This window comes from Lontra canadensis, unplaced genomic scaffold, assembly GCF_010015895.1.
Source record: "Lontra canadensis isolate GAN:19392208 unplaced genomic scaffold, GSC_riverotter_1.0 scaffold86, whole genome shotgun sequence".
In the NCBI taxonomy this organism is placed as follows: Eukaryota; Metazoa; Chordata; class Mammalia; order Carnivora; family Mustelidae; genus Lontra; species Lontra canadensis.
In genome coordinates this window covers 478,072-494,109 of record NW_022631080.1, presented here as the reverse complement: position 1 = coordinate 494,109, position 16,038 = coordinate 478,072, and the positions used below count along the sequence as shown (strand labels likewise).

The following is a 16,038-nucleotide window of genomic DNA, read 5'->3' as shown; positions in this document are numbered from 1 at the left end:
GAAAGGCCAGGCTGGGGGAGGTGACAGTGTGCTCCCGCACAAGTGGTAGCTGAAGGGTATGAGAGGAGAAACGCAGAACAAAGGTGCTTGCATCCAGTGTCTTGAGGAAGACCTCCCTTTGCATGATGGGGTAGCACAGGAGGGGAGAGCAGGTAGGACGCAGATGTGGGCAACAGGTCAAATGCAGAAAAGAGCTCAATGGGGATGAAAAGAAGTGACAGCCTGTTGGATCATGGCAATGCATTAGCCACTTCTGAGAAAGCATTCTTCAGCCAAGAGAAGGGACGTTGGAGAATTTGTCTTTTCAGTGAAGCGAAAGACCATGTAACGTTGAAAACAAGTGAGGCATGAGGACAGTGAAGAGACATTTGGAACATTACTAAGTCACAATAAGGATTTAAGTGAAAGATGAGTTTGTCGAGGAAACGGTCTAGTGTTACTCTTCCACAGTATTCTCTGCCTAGGACCAGGTTCTCGGAAAGCTGGACTGCATGAGGCATAAATGATGATAGAATGTCACCAGCCATCTGCTTACTGGCTTTTCCCACCATGCTAGACTCAGACACTGGGGGGTTTTGTGAAGGCCACAAGTACTTGGTCTCTCCCCCTCATTTTTCCTCCTCCCTTTTTTTAAAAAAAAGGCTTAATTTATTTTATTTTTTTAAAGATTTTATTTATTTATTGGAGATCACAAGTAGGCAGAGAGAGAGGGGGGCAAGCAGGCTCCCTGCTGAGCAGAGAGCCCAATGCGGGGCTCGATCCCACAATCCTGGGACTATGACCCGAGCCAAAGGTTGAGGTTTTAACCCACTGAGCCACCCAGGAGCCCCAGAGACACATGGGGGCAGGGGCAGAGAGAGACGCCCCGTTGAGTCTGGAGCTTGATCCCACAACCCAGGAGATCATGACCTGAGCCGAAACCAGGCGCTGGTCGGGCTCATCAGATGGTTGTGAGGTTCTGAGGAATGGAGAAAGATACTGAGGAAGGTGGGTGACGGGCTGAAGGGTGAACTTCAAGAACCTCAGGCAGTGGGCAGAGTCGGGCGTTCCTCCGGAGAAGTCAAACCTTGCAGGAAAGCCAGTTTTCAGCTGTCTTGTGAAGGAGCAGAATGTGTGTGAAATGGGGCTCGTGTCTTTATCACCACTCAGTGCTTGAGGACAGTGTTTGCATCAGCTTCTCTCCCCCCTGTGAGATCTGACTAGAACCACTGGACCACTGGGACTGAAAATGAGACTTTGGCATAGGAAAAAAATTGTATGCCTCTTCAGAGTCTGTAAACTCCAAAAACGACAGTTTTTGTACCTTTGAAGTGAGCAAAGCACGTGAAACTGCATTGCTTATTTTCACAAGTGAGATTCCGGGCCCTGAGTGCTCAGAAGTGGTAACGACATAGGCCTGTCAGCACTGTGTCCAGGAAAACACCCAAATCCTGGCACACGCAGAACAGAAAACAGGGAGAGAAGCTTCTATTTGGGTGAGTTTGGCTAACTGGCTAGTAGGAAAGGGATTGGCTACATCTGTTCTCTGAAAGACAGCACTAAATCCAAAGGTGATATTTTCTTCAAGTGTGTAAGTCAGCTTCCTTTAAGGGAAAAATGAAAAAAACAGCCCACCATCTTCTTGAAGGACGCCCACAGCTATTAAGTAAGTGCAGCGTGTAGCCTTATATGTCGGAGGTCTGAGCTGTGATAAGGCTGGGATTTACAGAACCGTAGTGTGGAGATAGAATTGCATTCTTTTAAGATAAGTTCTTTTTTAAAGATTATATTTATTTATTTGACAGACAGAGATCACAAGTAGGCAGAGAGAGAGAGAGAGGAAGGGAAGCAGGCTCCCCGCTGAGCAGAGAGCCCGATGCGGGGCTCGATTCCAGGACCCTGGGATCATGACCTGAGCCCAAGGTAGAGGGTTTAATCCACCGAGCCACCCAGGCACCCCTTAAAATGACTTTTGAAAGGCTCAGAAGTTGGAGGCTTCCTCAAACCGTGAGGTACTTATCACCGTACATGTCTGAGTACGGTGTGTGTGTGTTGCTATAGCTTTTTTATTTTTTAAACTGGGACAGTGTCATGAAGCTTAGTTCTTTTGGAAAAGACAAACTCGCCAAATTTGGCTTTCATGAGCCACGTGTACAGGATCTTTACTAGCAGTTCCTTACCTCTGGTGACCCCTTCCCTTCGTCCCACTCACTTTTTCTTAAAAATGTTACAAGGTTCCCTGGCTGGCTGCTGCTTTAGAATAATTTCAAACTACGGCAGAATTGGAATTAATTGGACAGTCTGCCACATTTGCTTTATTTGAGTTTGTTGATTTGTATATTTAACTGACCCATTTAATGATTACATTCCATACATAATGATGCTTCAACCCGAAATACTTCAACATGTATCTACCGAGGAGAAAGATACTGTGTTATATAACCACAAAGGAATGCTCGCCCTCAGGAAATTAACACTGATACAACACTGCTAGACACAATTTAGGTTGAAATACCCCCAATTCTGCCAGTAGTATTCTTTACAGCTTTCTTTCTTTCTTTTTTTTCTCATTCAGGATCCAGTGAAGGGTCACATTTTGCATTTAGTTATCATTTCTTTTTAGTCTCCTGTGAGCTAGAACACTTCCCCAGCCTCTCTACATTTTTCATAACACTGACATTTTAGAAGAGGTCAGAGCAACTCTCTCTGTAGGGTGTACCTACTCTTGTATTGAAGTTAAATATTTTTACACCCAGTTACCCTCAAGATTCTCTGGTCAGCCCATTCCCTCTCTCCAGATGCTCTTTCCTGGTCTTGGCTTCTGGGAGGTTGATAACCCTAAGTCAAGACTGCCAGACCTCTCTCCTGAGTGTCTTTTGGATAAAAATGTGACGCAATCTGAGATTCTGGTCAGCCTCCGGAACGTCTTCCAATTTGCCAACCTACACAAAGATAGTCCTTTACCACTCTTTGTTCCTTTACCTACCTTCTTTTAATATTTTTTTAAACTTTCTTGAAGCATGAATTTAGGCGTAGGCATACATATGACCACATAAACGAGGTACTAAATGTATTCATCACCCTGAAAATCAATCCTTTCTCTCCCTTCTTTAGCCAAGCCCAATGACCACCAAGCATCAAGGTCAGTCTGTTCTCATAAAAAGAGCAAAACACTTGCAGCTTCTGCCAGCAACGAGCCAAAGTCCACCTTCCCCTTCAGCCCAGATTTGTACCCCCTGCGATCACAGTCCCTCGGTCTCCTCGGCAGAGCCGGTGTCCAGCCACACACAGTGTGCTGACCTGTGCCGGGCCCCTCCAGCCCCATGGCCAGTGTTTCCTTTAGCCCAGAATATACCGTCCTTTCTTTTCAGTCTGTCTTTTTGGGGCATTTCTTCCTGCATTAGATCTCCGAACCTATTGTTTTGTAGTGCGTAGCAACTCCCTCTCCCTGGCATTTGAGGCCTCTGTCTGCCAGAAATGTTCAGTGCCGTGCCCGTGGAAGGGATGTTCTACTAAGCAAGCACAACACATCCCTGTGTACACACGCAACCATCCACACACACTTAAGTTTACCAGGGAGGTTCTGGTTAAAGATGGCAAGAGAACAGAGGCCTGAAATTGCCTCCTCCCACAGACACACCAAGTCTACAGCTACATGCAGAACAAGTCCCTCGGAAAGTAGCTCAGTGACGCCTACACCTGCCAGGCAGATGGGGCGGTGGGGGGAGGGTGAAAAGCACCCCATAGTGAAACAGGTAGGAGAGGCTGAGACACGGTGCTGCCATAACCCCCAGGGAAGGAGCTCAACAACTTTCAGCTTCTTCCCGAGGAGTGAGCTCCCAGAACAGCCAGATTGCAGTTCAACAGGGCATGAGTCCAAGAGAGCCACAAGGTTCTAGGGAATGAGAAGGCAGTACTTAGGGGGCTCACAAGGACTCCCTGCGGCTAACCCTCCAGAGCTCACACTGAAATGCACCCACTCTTCCTTGGAAGAGGCCTGTTTGTTTCTTGTAAAAGCTTCAGCCTGAGGTGTAGGCGTCTAACTTAATATACATACAGGGACCACCTGAAAACTCTCCAGAGACTGTGGAGGCTGGTGGGTGCCATCTTCCCATTCTCCAGCCTCCCTCCAGGTCACGTGCTATCTCTTGGAAAGGAGAAAGTACACCTATCTGATGCTGATTTTTGTGGCTGCCATCCATTAAACACTTAGCTTGAGCATCTGGCTCTGGTGGCCAGCAGGGCTTGTGTTCACAGGTTCAGTGGGATGGTAGCAAACAAACAAACAAAAAAGGTAAATGGATGTCACCCAGGAGGGAACAAACACAAACTCTCCTCTCCCCGTCTTTCCCTGAAGAAAATATAGTTGCATACTTTACAAGCTGTTGGCTGAGATCCTCCCCTTTGGGACACGGACAAGTCTTGGCATGCCCTCAACTACTGGGCACCACTAAGAACCAAGAAGGCCGCAGGGATGAAGGCAGATGTGTGAGAGCTGACCAAGAACTAGGGCAGGGTTGAAAGATAAGTTCATCTCCTACAAGAATCTTAACCAAGACTGGGAGAGATGGCTGTTTTATCCATTGCATACAAACCAACACAGTGTCAAAGAAAATGAAATGGGCTATGTTCCAAATCAAAGAACAAAATAAAACATCAAAAAAGACAGTGAAATGGAGAGTAGTATTTTACCTGATAACGAGTTTAAAACAGTGGTCATAAAGATGCTTGTCGAGGTCTGGAGAAGAGTGCACATAAAGTGAGAACTTCAACAAAGAGAAACTGTAAGACAGTACCAAGAGAAATCATGATGCGGAAGAACACAGCAGTTGAACTGAGAACTACATGAGGGGGGTTCGGTAACAGACTGCTTGAGAAGCTTTGAAGACAGGACAGCAGAATGCATCCACCAGGAGAGCAAAAAGACCAAGGCCTAAGAGACTTACTAGGATACTCTTAAGCCAGAGAATAGTCACATTATAGGGGTTTCAGAGGAGCAGAGAAAAAGGGGTGAGAAAACTTTCTTGACTTGAGGAAGGAAACAGACATCCAGATCCAGGAAGCCCAGAGAGTTCCAAAAAAGAACTATAAGACACCTGCACCAGGGCTCGTTATAATTGTCAAAAGATACAGGCAAGGGAGAGAATCCTCAAAGCAGCCCACATAAGACCAGTAGCAGATTTTCCAGCACAAACTTTGCAGGTCAGAATGGAGTTGAATGATATATTTCAAGTGGTGGAAGAAAAAAACCTGCCACCCAGAATACTCTTGTCTTGCAAAGTTGTCCTTCAGAAGTGAAGGGAAGATAGAAAAGGTTTTCCAGACAAGCTGAAGGAGTTCAGCATCACTAGGCCCATCTCACACAAGAAGTCAAAGGGACTTCAGGATTTATTTTAGAAAGAGTGAGCAAGTGGCCTGGGCAGAGGCGGGGAGAGTCTGAAGCAGACTCCATGCTGAGCATCCGGGCTGGCAGGACAAGGAGCTCATGATCCCAGGACCCTGAGATCATGACCTGAGTTGAAACCAAGAGTCAGATGCTTAACTGAGCCATGCAGGCACCCCCAAAGGGGCTACTTGAAGCTGAATGAAAGGGCACAGGTTAGTAACAGGAAAACATAGGAAAATATAAATCTCTGTGGTAAAGATAACTATATCATTATATTCAGAATAATGTGATGCAGGTGGATTAACCACATACAAATTTGGTAGGAAGATTGAAAGACAGAAGTAGTAAAAATGACTATAGTGATTTGCTAATAGATACACTAGATAAAAAGATATCAGTTGTGACATCCAAAACATAAGATGTTGAGATGGGAGTAAAAATGTAGAGCTTTAGAATACATTCAGAACTTAGTTGTTATAAAATTTAAGTAGACTGTTAGGAATAGATTTTATATAAGCCTCATGGTGACCACAGAACCACCTGTAGTAGAAACACAACAAGAAAAGAAAGAAGTCAAGGCATATGATTACAAAAGTCATCAAACCACAGGAGAAGAAAACAAGAGATAAAGGGAACAAAGTAAATATAAAATAGCCAGAAAACAATTTTGAAAATAAGTGCATACCTATGAAAAATGACTTCAAATGAAAATAGAATATAGTCTCCAATTGAAAGACCTAGAATGACTAAATGGGTTAAAACACACACACACAAGCCCCATCCAGGACCTACAGCACCATATGCCAACTGAAATAAGAAAGAATGAGAAAGACCAATACCTGATGATTTCACTCCTATGTAGAATCTTAAAAACATAATAAATGAATAAACAAAAAAAGTCAGATTTATAAATACAGAGAACAAACTGATGGTTACCAGAGGGGAGAAGGGTAAGGACTGGGCAAAATGGGGAAGGGAAGTGGGAAACAACAGGCTTCCAGTGATGGAATGAGGGAGTCACGAGGATAAAAAGCACAGTGCAGGGAACATAGTGATATTGTAATAGTGCTGTATGGCAACAGATGGTGGTCACACTTGGGATGAGCATCACCTAAGGTAGAGAAATTCGGGGACTGTGTCGTACACCTGAAACTAATATGATACTGTGTGTTAACTATACTCAGAAGAAACTTTCTAGAAACACCCATCTATATGCAGCCTCTCAGAGACTCACTTCATATGTAAGGACAACATGCAGACTGAAAGTAAGGGGATAGAAGAAGATACTCAATGGAAATGAAACTAAGAGCTGGGGAGGCTATCCTTATATCTGACACAGTAGACTTTACAACAAAAACTATAGTAAGAGACAACAAAAGGCGCTACATAATGATAATGGGTCAGAGTCCAACAAGAGAGTATGACATTTGTACATATTTATGTGCCCACCATGGGAGCACTGAAATATATAAAGCCAATATTAACAGCATAGAGAAACACTGGACTTAACTAACACCTTAAGCCTGGAAAGATTTAACGGATTATATATATAAACATTTTACCCAAAAACAGAGAACACATTCCTAAAGCACATCTGGAACATTCTCCAGGGGAAGATCGTATGTTAGAGGCCACCAAACAAGTCTTAGTAAGTTTGAAAAGATTGAAATCAAGCATCTTTTCAGCCACAATGGTCTGAAACTAAAAATCCCTTACAAGAAAACAGGAAAATCTACAGATAGTTGATCAGACAACATCCTTCTGATCAACCAATGGATCCAAAAGAGCGAAATTAAAAAAAAAAATACCTTGAGACAAATGAAAGTGGAAACAACATACCAAAACTTACAGAACCCAGCAAAAGCAGTTCAGAAAGGGGGTTCATCACACTAAATACCTACATCAAGACACAAGGAAAATCTCAACTCTCAGCTCAAGGAACTAGAAAGAGTCCAAAGTTAATGGAAGGAAATACATATGTATCAAAAAAGGCAAGATCAATGAGACAAAGAAAAATAGACAAAGGTTTAGGTACACTCAAAAGAAAAAGAGTCAAATAAAATTAGAAATCAAAGAAGATGTAATAGGTGATGGGGATTAGGGAGTACTCTTGTGAGAAACACCACTGATGTACAGAATCATTGAATCACTGTATTGTACACCTGAAATTAATATAATACTGTATTTTAACTAACTGGAATTGAAAATTTAAAAAAATATTAAAGCAGATTGCAGTAAGTACAAAGGAGCTTATACACCAACCAACTGGACAGCCTAGAAGAAATGGATGGATAAACTCCTAGACACATACAACCTAACAAGATTGAATCATGAAGAAGTACAAACTTCGGAAAGACCAATTACTAAGTAAGGAGGTTGAACTGGTAATTGCAGACCTTCCAACATACAAAAGTCAAGCACCAGATGGCTTGCCAGCTGAATTCTACCAAACATTTAAAGAAGAGTTAATACCTACCCTTCTCAAATTCTTCCAAAAATTGAAGAGGAGGGAACACTTCCAAACTCCTTTTACAAGGGTAGCATTACCATGATACCAAAACCAGACAAAGACACAATAGGAGAAAATTATAGGTCAACATCCATGATGAACATAGATGCAGAAACCTCAACAAATATTAGCAAAACAAATTCAGTATATTAAAAGGATAATGACCTTGACCTTGACCAAGTGGGACTTGTTCCAGGCATGCAAGAATAGCTCAACATCTGCAAATCAATATAACACACCATATCTACGCAGTGAAGGATGAAAATCATATATAATCATCTCAGTAGAAGAAAAAAAAGCATTCAACAAAATTGAACTTTCATCTGTGATAAAAACTATCAGAAGGTGGACATGGACTATACATCAACATCATAAAGGCCATATATAACAAGCCCACGGCTAACGTGCTATTCCACAGTGAAAACCTGAAAGCTATTCCTCTAAAATCGGGAACAAGACAAGGTTGCCCACTCTAATCTAATTTGATTCAATGTAGTATTGGGAATCCTAGCTGGAATGATCATGTAACAAAAAGAAATACAGGGCATCCAAATCGTAAAGGAAGTAGAAAAATTATCTCAATTTAAAGATGAAGCATTTTATATACAGAAAACCCTATCAACACCACCAAAAAATGGTTAAGTGAATTCAGTAAAATTGCAGGATACAAAATCAATATACAGAAAACTGTTGTTTCTGTACTCTAATACAAACTATCAGAAAGAGAAATTAAGACAACAATCTCATTTACATCAAAAAGAATAAAATACCTGGGACTACACTGAATTAAGGTAGTGAGAAACCTTTGTGGTGAAAACTGTGAGACATAAAAGAATTTGAAGAAGATACCAGAAAAAAACAGAAAGATAATTTTGTGCTCATGGATTAGAAGAATTTTGTTAAAATGCCCATCCTACCCAAAGCAGTCTACAGAGTTAATGCAATCCCTGTCAAAATTCCAATGCCATTTTCCACAGAGAACAAACGATCCAAAAATGGGTCTGGAACCAAAGAAGACCCCTAATAGCCAAAGCAATCTTGAGAAAAAAGAACAAAGCTAGAGGCAGCATGATTCCTGATCTCAAACTCTATCGACATTAAAAACAAACAAACATCAATGGAATGGAGTAGAAAGCCCAGAAATAAACCCATACATACATAATCAATTTATCTACAACAAAGGAGCCAAGAATATACAGTGAGGGAAGGACAGTCTCTTGAATGAATGACCTTGGGAAAACTGGCTAACCACATGTAAAAGCATGAAACTAGACCATCTTGTGTACTACCATACACAAAACTCAAGATGGATTAAAGAATGTATGACCTGAAACCATAAAATTCCTAGAAAACAATGGGGGTAAACTCCTTGCCATCCATCTCAGCAATGACTTTCTAGATTTAACACCAAAAGCAAAGGTTACACAAGCAAAAATGAACAAGTAGGACTCTATTAAACTGAAAATGTTTGCAAATCCTGTATCTGATGAGAGTATTATCCACAGTAAATGAAGAACTCCTATCACTCAAGAGAAAAAAATCTGATTTTAAAATAGAAGAGCTGAATAGACATTTTCCAGTGTTTATGTCCAATAGGCACATGCTTCCTGGTCTCAAACAGATGCCCAAGAGGTACATGAAAAAGTGCTCAACATCACGCAATCATCAGGGAAGTACAAATCAAAACCATAATGAGATTTTACCTCATGCCTGTTAGAATGGCTGTTAACACAAAGAGATAAAAGGGGTTGGTGAGGATGTGGAGAAAAGGGAACTCTCGGGCATTATTGAAGGAACAGAAATTGGTATACAGCCACTATGGAAAACAGTATGGAGGTTCCTCAAAACATGAGAAGTTGAAGTACATGATCCTACTATTCCAGTTCTGGGTAATCTGAGGGGAGCATAACCACTATCTCAAAAAGATATCTGCATCCCCATGTTCACTGCAGCATTATTTACAATAGCCAACACATGGCATCAACCCTAGTGTCCAGTGACAGAAAAGGATAAAGAAAATTCAATGAAATATCAAGCCATAAAAGAGAAATTCTGCCATTTGTGACAACATGGATGGGCCTTGAGGGCATGATGCTGACTAAGGGAACAGTAAATCTATGATCTCACTTATATGTGAGCTCTTAAAAAAAAATAAAAAAAGAAACTCATAGAGAACCAGATGGCTGATGGCCATAGGCAGGGGGTGGACAAAAATGGGTGAAGGTGGTCAGAAGGTAGAAACTTTGATTTGTAAGCGATTTTGGGGAGGTGACATACAGCATGGAGACTAGTTAACAATACTGTATTATATATTTCAAAGTGGCTAAGCGAGTAAATCTTAATAAAAGTTCTCATCACCAGAAAAAAATACACAGCAATTTTGGTGGTGAATGTTTATCTACACTTATTAATAGTCCTCGGTTGCAATATGTGCATATTTCAAATCATTATGTTGCACACCTAAAGCTAACAGAATGTTGTATGTCAAGAAAAATAAAACTACAAGAATATTGGTTACTAATTTCAGTATCTTTCACCATCCTTCAACACTGACCAGCTAACCATCGGCATTGTCAGTGGGAACAGACTATATTTTAAAAACTTACACAGAGCAATTTTATGTAAAATGGAGACCAGCTGCCCTGAAGCATAATTTTTTAAAGTGATTAAATACTAAATACCAGATAAATTATTTTTCTTTTGAAAAACTAGAGAAGGGGGCACCTGGGTGGCTCAGTGGGTTAAAGCCTCTGCCTTCGGCTCAGGTCACGATCCCAGGGTCCTGGGATCGAGCCCCACATCGGGCTCTCTGCTCAGCGGGAGCCTGCTTCCTCCTCTCTCTCTGCCTACTTGTGATCTCTGTCAAATAAATAAATAAAATCTTTAAAAAAAAAAGAAAAACTAGAGAAGGGCAGGGGAAAAAGAAGTACTAAGGTCATCATACATCATGTTGGAAACTGATTCAAAACACAGTGTGATCTGGATTAGCAATCCAAAGAATAATAAGAGGCACAGTTGCTTGTATACAGGTCCCCTTTCAAGAGAAGATAATTTTCTAATACATAGCGCTGATTTCATAAAGAAAGTAGCTTGCTTAGGTGTCAGCAAAGTCATAAGAATAAGGATTGGGGGGTCTTTTTGGCATAAGCTACATTGGTTCTGGCTCAAGTCATTTTTCCCGAGAGAGAGATACAGAGCACATGCGTGTGCGAGTGCGGGGAGCAAAAGGAGAGAGAATCTCAACCAGGCTCCGCACATTGGAGCCTGACACGGGGCTTGATCTCATGACCCTGAGATCATGGCCTGAGCCGAAATCAAGAGTCAGACACTTAACTGACTGAGCCATCCAGGCGCCCGTGAAGTCACTTTTTAAGCAAGTAGAACCATTATCATTTCAGTCGTGGAATAGGAAATGAGTCAGATAGGATATCATCGCCTCAAGTAAGCCTAAAACCATGGTGAGTTTCAAAGGACATTAAAGAGTAGCTTGCCCACAGCAAACCATTCCATTTCTTTTTTTCTGAGATGAAATGGGAGTCATCACTTCTTTTTTCTTCAGTGAGCAGATCTCATGGTATGCTACATCAGGGTACTCTTTTAACTTGATCCTGTCTTATTTTGAAACGTTCATTTTTTTTAAATGTTTCAGTCACTCTGTTGGACCAACTTGAGACAAGCTGTGGGGGCTATAGCTAATAATTCAAAAAGGCTTTTTTAAAAGATTTTTTAAAATTTATTTGTTAGAACACAAGCAGGGGAAGCAGCAGGCAGAGGGAGAAGCAGGCTCCCCACTGAGCAGGGAGCCTGATGTAGGACTCGATTTCAGGACCCTGGGATCATGACCTGAGCCGAAGGCAGATGCCCACTGAGCCACCCAGGCGTCCCTTAGAAAGGATTTTTGGGGGCGTGTTTGTAGCAGTGACCTTGGAGTAGAATCTAATTGAAGGATTAATGTTAAAGTGCTATTACTGAGTATGAAATCCCTTGACCATTAGCAATATACTGTTCGAGCAGGCAATGAAGCGGTGAAGTAGCAATAAGGGCTGGCCAAATTCCTGGTGTGTACAGTTGGGACTGAATATTTTCTTGTTAAATAAATGGCTGCTTTTCTCAGCGGGGGTAGGAGGGCAGCGGTGGTGGTAGGTGGGCGTGAACTTGTGGACACAGGTATTAAATGCATTCCTGGGTTGCCTGTTGTAGCTCCACATCCGTATATGATCACAAAACCCATAAACATAGTTTCTTTCTGGTTTGACGTCTTACAACAGAACATATCAGTCATCTATTGCCGTGTGACAAAATAATTACAAAATTCTCCCGTTACGTATTTCTCAATTCACACCTCTCTTGGTTGGCTGGAGTTCTCCTACAGCTCATCTAGTCTTGACTCCAGCTTGTGGGTTGGCTTTAGGTCTCTTCTACCTACCTGTTGGACCAGCAGGTTCTCCGGGCATTGTGCTCCTGGTAGCACTTAAGCGCAAGAGGACAAGCCCAAGCACCTGAGGACATTATAGACCTCTCCTCCTATCTGCTAAAATTCCATTGGCCAAAGCCAGTCACATGACCAGGTCCCAATTCCTGGACCAAGGAAGCATCCTCTCCCTAATACTTGGCCCCTCTGTTTACTAACTTTCTTGGTGTTTGAGCAAGCCAGTCACACTTCCCTCCAAAAGTCTTCACATTTGCTGTTCTCTCCTGTATGTACATGGGTCACAGCCTCGTGGACCTAAAGTTCTTGCCCAGCTGTACCTCATCAGTGAACACTTCCATGACTCCCCATTCTGAAGGTTCCTCACTCATCTCTGTTCTGAAGGTTTATCGTCATGCGACATGCCTCTGTAGCTTACTCGTTTAGGCTGTGTACCTCCCTAAGAACATGAGTTCCATGGAGATGGGGCTTTCTGTCTTTCACTGCTTTATCCCCAGCACGCAGAACAGTGCTGGGCACATGGTGGGCTCCTGATGAATGTTTGTATAAATCATCTGATCTTACCCTTTTTTAACTTGTTTGGCTATTTTTTTAGACATTTAAAAACCCGCTCAGTGTTGAAGAGTCCAGTGATGTTACTGAAATGTCCGGTGTCTTTTAGCAGTTTCAACTTTTCCAGTATCGCTGACACAGAAAATACTAGCCATTAAGCATTTTTCAGTGTGGATTCACCTCTACTCATGCATACATGGGATAACGCTGATTTTGAGTCTTAAAAGATTAGTTAAACTCAGAGGACTTTTTACTTAGAAAATCTTGAGGAAAAAGGAAACAAGATTATACTTGACTCATGTATGTACTATGCAGGATGAAGTCTGTACTCAGAAAATGTTTGAATTGATACTTTCATCACAGTCATGGAATTGTTTTTGGTTAAGACAAGCCTGTTCTTTATTTGCATGTGGACACTTAAACCTTAGACTATCTGTAAAGATGAACTTGGTTTATGCTTTCAAGTTTGATCCTTGAATTAATTCAGGGAGAGGAATGCCAGTCCTGTCACTGAACTGTGTTTGAATCTTAACACACTACAATTCAGTTCCTAGAACTCCAGTATGATGTAATTAAACTGTCAGAAATTTTAACATGGTTGCTCATGAATGTCTCTGTTGGTTCTGATTTATTCTGTAAGGCGTACTATCGCTAAAGCAGTCTTACTGCCATTAAAAATGCCTCATGTTCCACAACTTGGCAAAATTTGCATCCAGAATGGAACAAAGAGATGTAATCATCCCTGCTGTTGTCAGGATTCTGTCCCTTCTGGCAGTAGTTCATTCATTCCATCCTCACCAGATAATGGTGGTTTAAACTCACGGGAAAAAACTAAAGATGCTCTATTTCATTTTTTCATTTCTAGAGGCATAAACATAAGTAAGTCGTATATGTTTGTGCGTGTGTGGGTTGGTAGGTAGATACCACAACTTATTTTTCTATATTGTGACCTTACCTTTTCAGCATTTGTTTCTTGTCCTTAGTATTTGAAAGAGGTTTTCTATGGTCTGTCACCATGAGACTACAGAAGGAGAGGTTTTCTGTCTATCCTAGGTCCGTAAGCCCTCTGCTGTAATGATGACATTCAGCCTTCTCTCCACGTACAATATGATTTTTGTCTTAATGGTGAATGTGTCAAGGATTCCTTTAGCTTACACTTTAAAAAACAAGGCCGAAAACAATAATAATAATTGCAGGACTATAGTCATAGATGAAAATCTAAGTGGCACCGGTGAAAGGAAATGACAAGCATACTTAAGTCATTAAATCACAGGCTGCCCAGTCATTTCCAAGTCAGACGTGAACCTGAGGTTGTCCTAAAGCATGTTCATTACTGCTGATTTGCCAAAGCAAGGTCTTGTTTTCAATGGAAGTGACAATATAATGCACAAATAGGGCTGGAAGTTACTGTTATAAAAAATTAGTTTCCAGAGACCTTCAGAATTCACAATAATTTTGTTTTCAGTGAAGGCATCTGTCCCTTACTGCAAATGCTGGTTGAGGTGTGTGTCTGTAACACATCAGGCATCCGTAGAGACCACAGATCAACAGAATCTACAAGAGGACTCCCATTCCCAGAGGAGGACCATCCATCTCTGAATTCCGTTTCACCCAAAACCACCTTCTGCCCTCACGTAAACAGATTCTCAAAAATTTAAAAAAAAAAAGTTCCTCTTAAGCCTCCCAAAATATCATAGGGATAAAGTCGTCCCATGTACAAAGAGGAGAGAAACCTTACTCCACAGAATCCCCCATATCCACAGTCCTTTAAATGTTAATATTTTTCTAGCCCATTAGACTTCAAAGGTACTTGAGTTTTGTTTGTATATTTGTTTAAATGTTAAAGGAAAGAGTGTCTTCATTCCGTCCATAACTTCATCAAGTGAAGGCAAAATGGCACATACTCACTTCGTTTTGTGTTGAAGAGATACACGTCAAGTGTCTAATCGTTTTTTTTTAAATAATACTAACTTAAAAAAAAAGATTTTATTTATTTATTTGAGAGAGACAGAGTGAGAGACAGCATGAGAGGAGAGAAGGTCAAAGGGAGAAGCACACGCCCCCGTGGAGCTGGGAGCCCGATGCGGGACTCGTCCCGATCCTGGGTCTCCAGGATCATGACCTGAGCTGAAGGCAGTCACTTAACCAACGGAGCCACCCAGGCGCTGTCTTTTTTTAATTACAAAGAAAAACAGTTTACTTTTACTAATAGGACATAAGAAAGTTACATCAACTTAATATTAAAAATTAACTTCTAAAGAGAGAAACCATTTTCTTCTCTGAAGACAAGGACATAGATGAACCCCTTCATGGACTCCTTCCCATGAAGGAGTTGTTCCCTAATTATTCAGCCTTGAGACGTTATTTGTATTTATGCTATTTCTGAGCAAGTGGTAGTGAATTTATAATGCCTTTTTAAATGCAATTGTGGGCTTTTTCTCTAGTTCCTCTCTGTTTTCCTTAAGCATAACGTGCTCTTGTTTGCGCTTGCTTCCATTAAGGTGAGGAAGACCTGCTCAGTCCTCCCCAAGACACAAGCACAGGGTTAGAGGAAGTGATGGAACAACTCAACAACTCCTTCCCTAGTTCCAGAGGTAAGCTCCCCGACGTGCCGGTAACTCACACCTACTGGAATTAGGCCTCCTGTTCCCACACTCAACTAGCCTCTGTATTTTCTGTGGCTAAGTAAGCATGTCCTGACAGTGCCACTTGGGGAGCATTGTCAGAAGCAAGTGTTTTCAGGGTACATTTCTGCTTTGGATGACCAAATTGACCTGGTGTGGGATTCTGGTTGAATTCAGATGCCTGTAGAACCCTGATGCCTCTAGAAGCAAGACTATTATCTTAAACATTTACTCCCTTTGCGCATTAGTCTGAAGAGCAAATTATGAGATCGATTTTACTTAAGAGCAATGATGCTGTGACCTTGACAAAGACATTCATGGCTTGATGGCACCTGGCCAGAGACACGCACTTACCACGCACTGCGGTGAAATCTAGAACATGCCTGTATACAGCAGTGGTGGGGACTCGGGCTTCTGATGCCCTTTACATTTAAAAATTGTCTCTTACCCCATTGTTTAAATATAGGTACAATTAAATCTATATACTAGTCTTTTGTTGTTGTTTTCACTGCCATGGATGGAATACGATCTTTGCCAAGAAAGACAGTAATACAAATGC

General features: G+C 41.6%; 1 protein-coding gene across 8 annotated transcripts in view; it reads left to right on the top strand.

The window, feature by feature from the left end:
* DMD (dystrophin) overlaps nt 1-16,038 on the top strand; it is a 2,197,254-nt gene that overhangs the window by 2,165,614 nt on the left and 15,602 nt on the right. For all 8 annotated transcript variants that reach the window (XM_032883124.1, XM_032883125.1, XM_032883122.1 and 5 more), the window contains one exon: nt 15,357-15,449. In XM_032883124.1, coding sequence (XP_032739015.1) covers nt 15,357-15,449 — 93 coding nt within the window. The remainder of the gene's footprint in view (nt 1-15,356; nt 15,450-16,038) is intronic.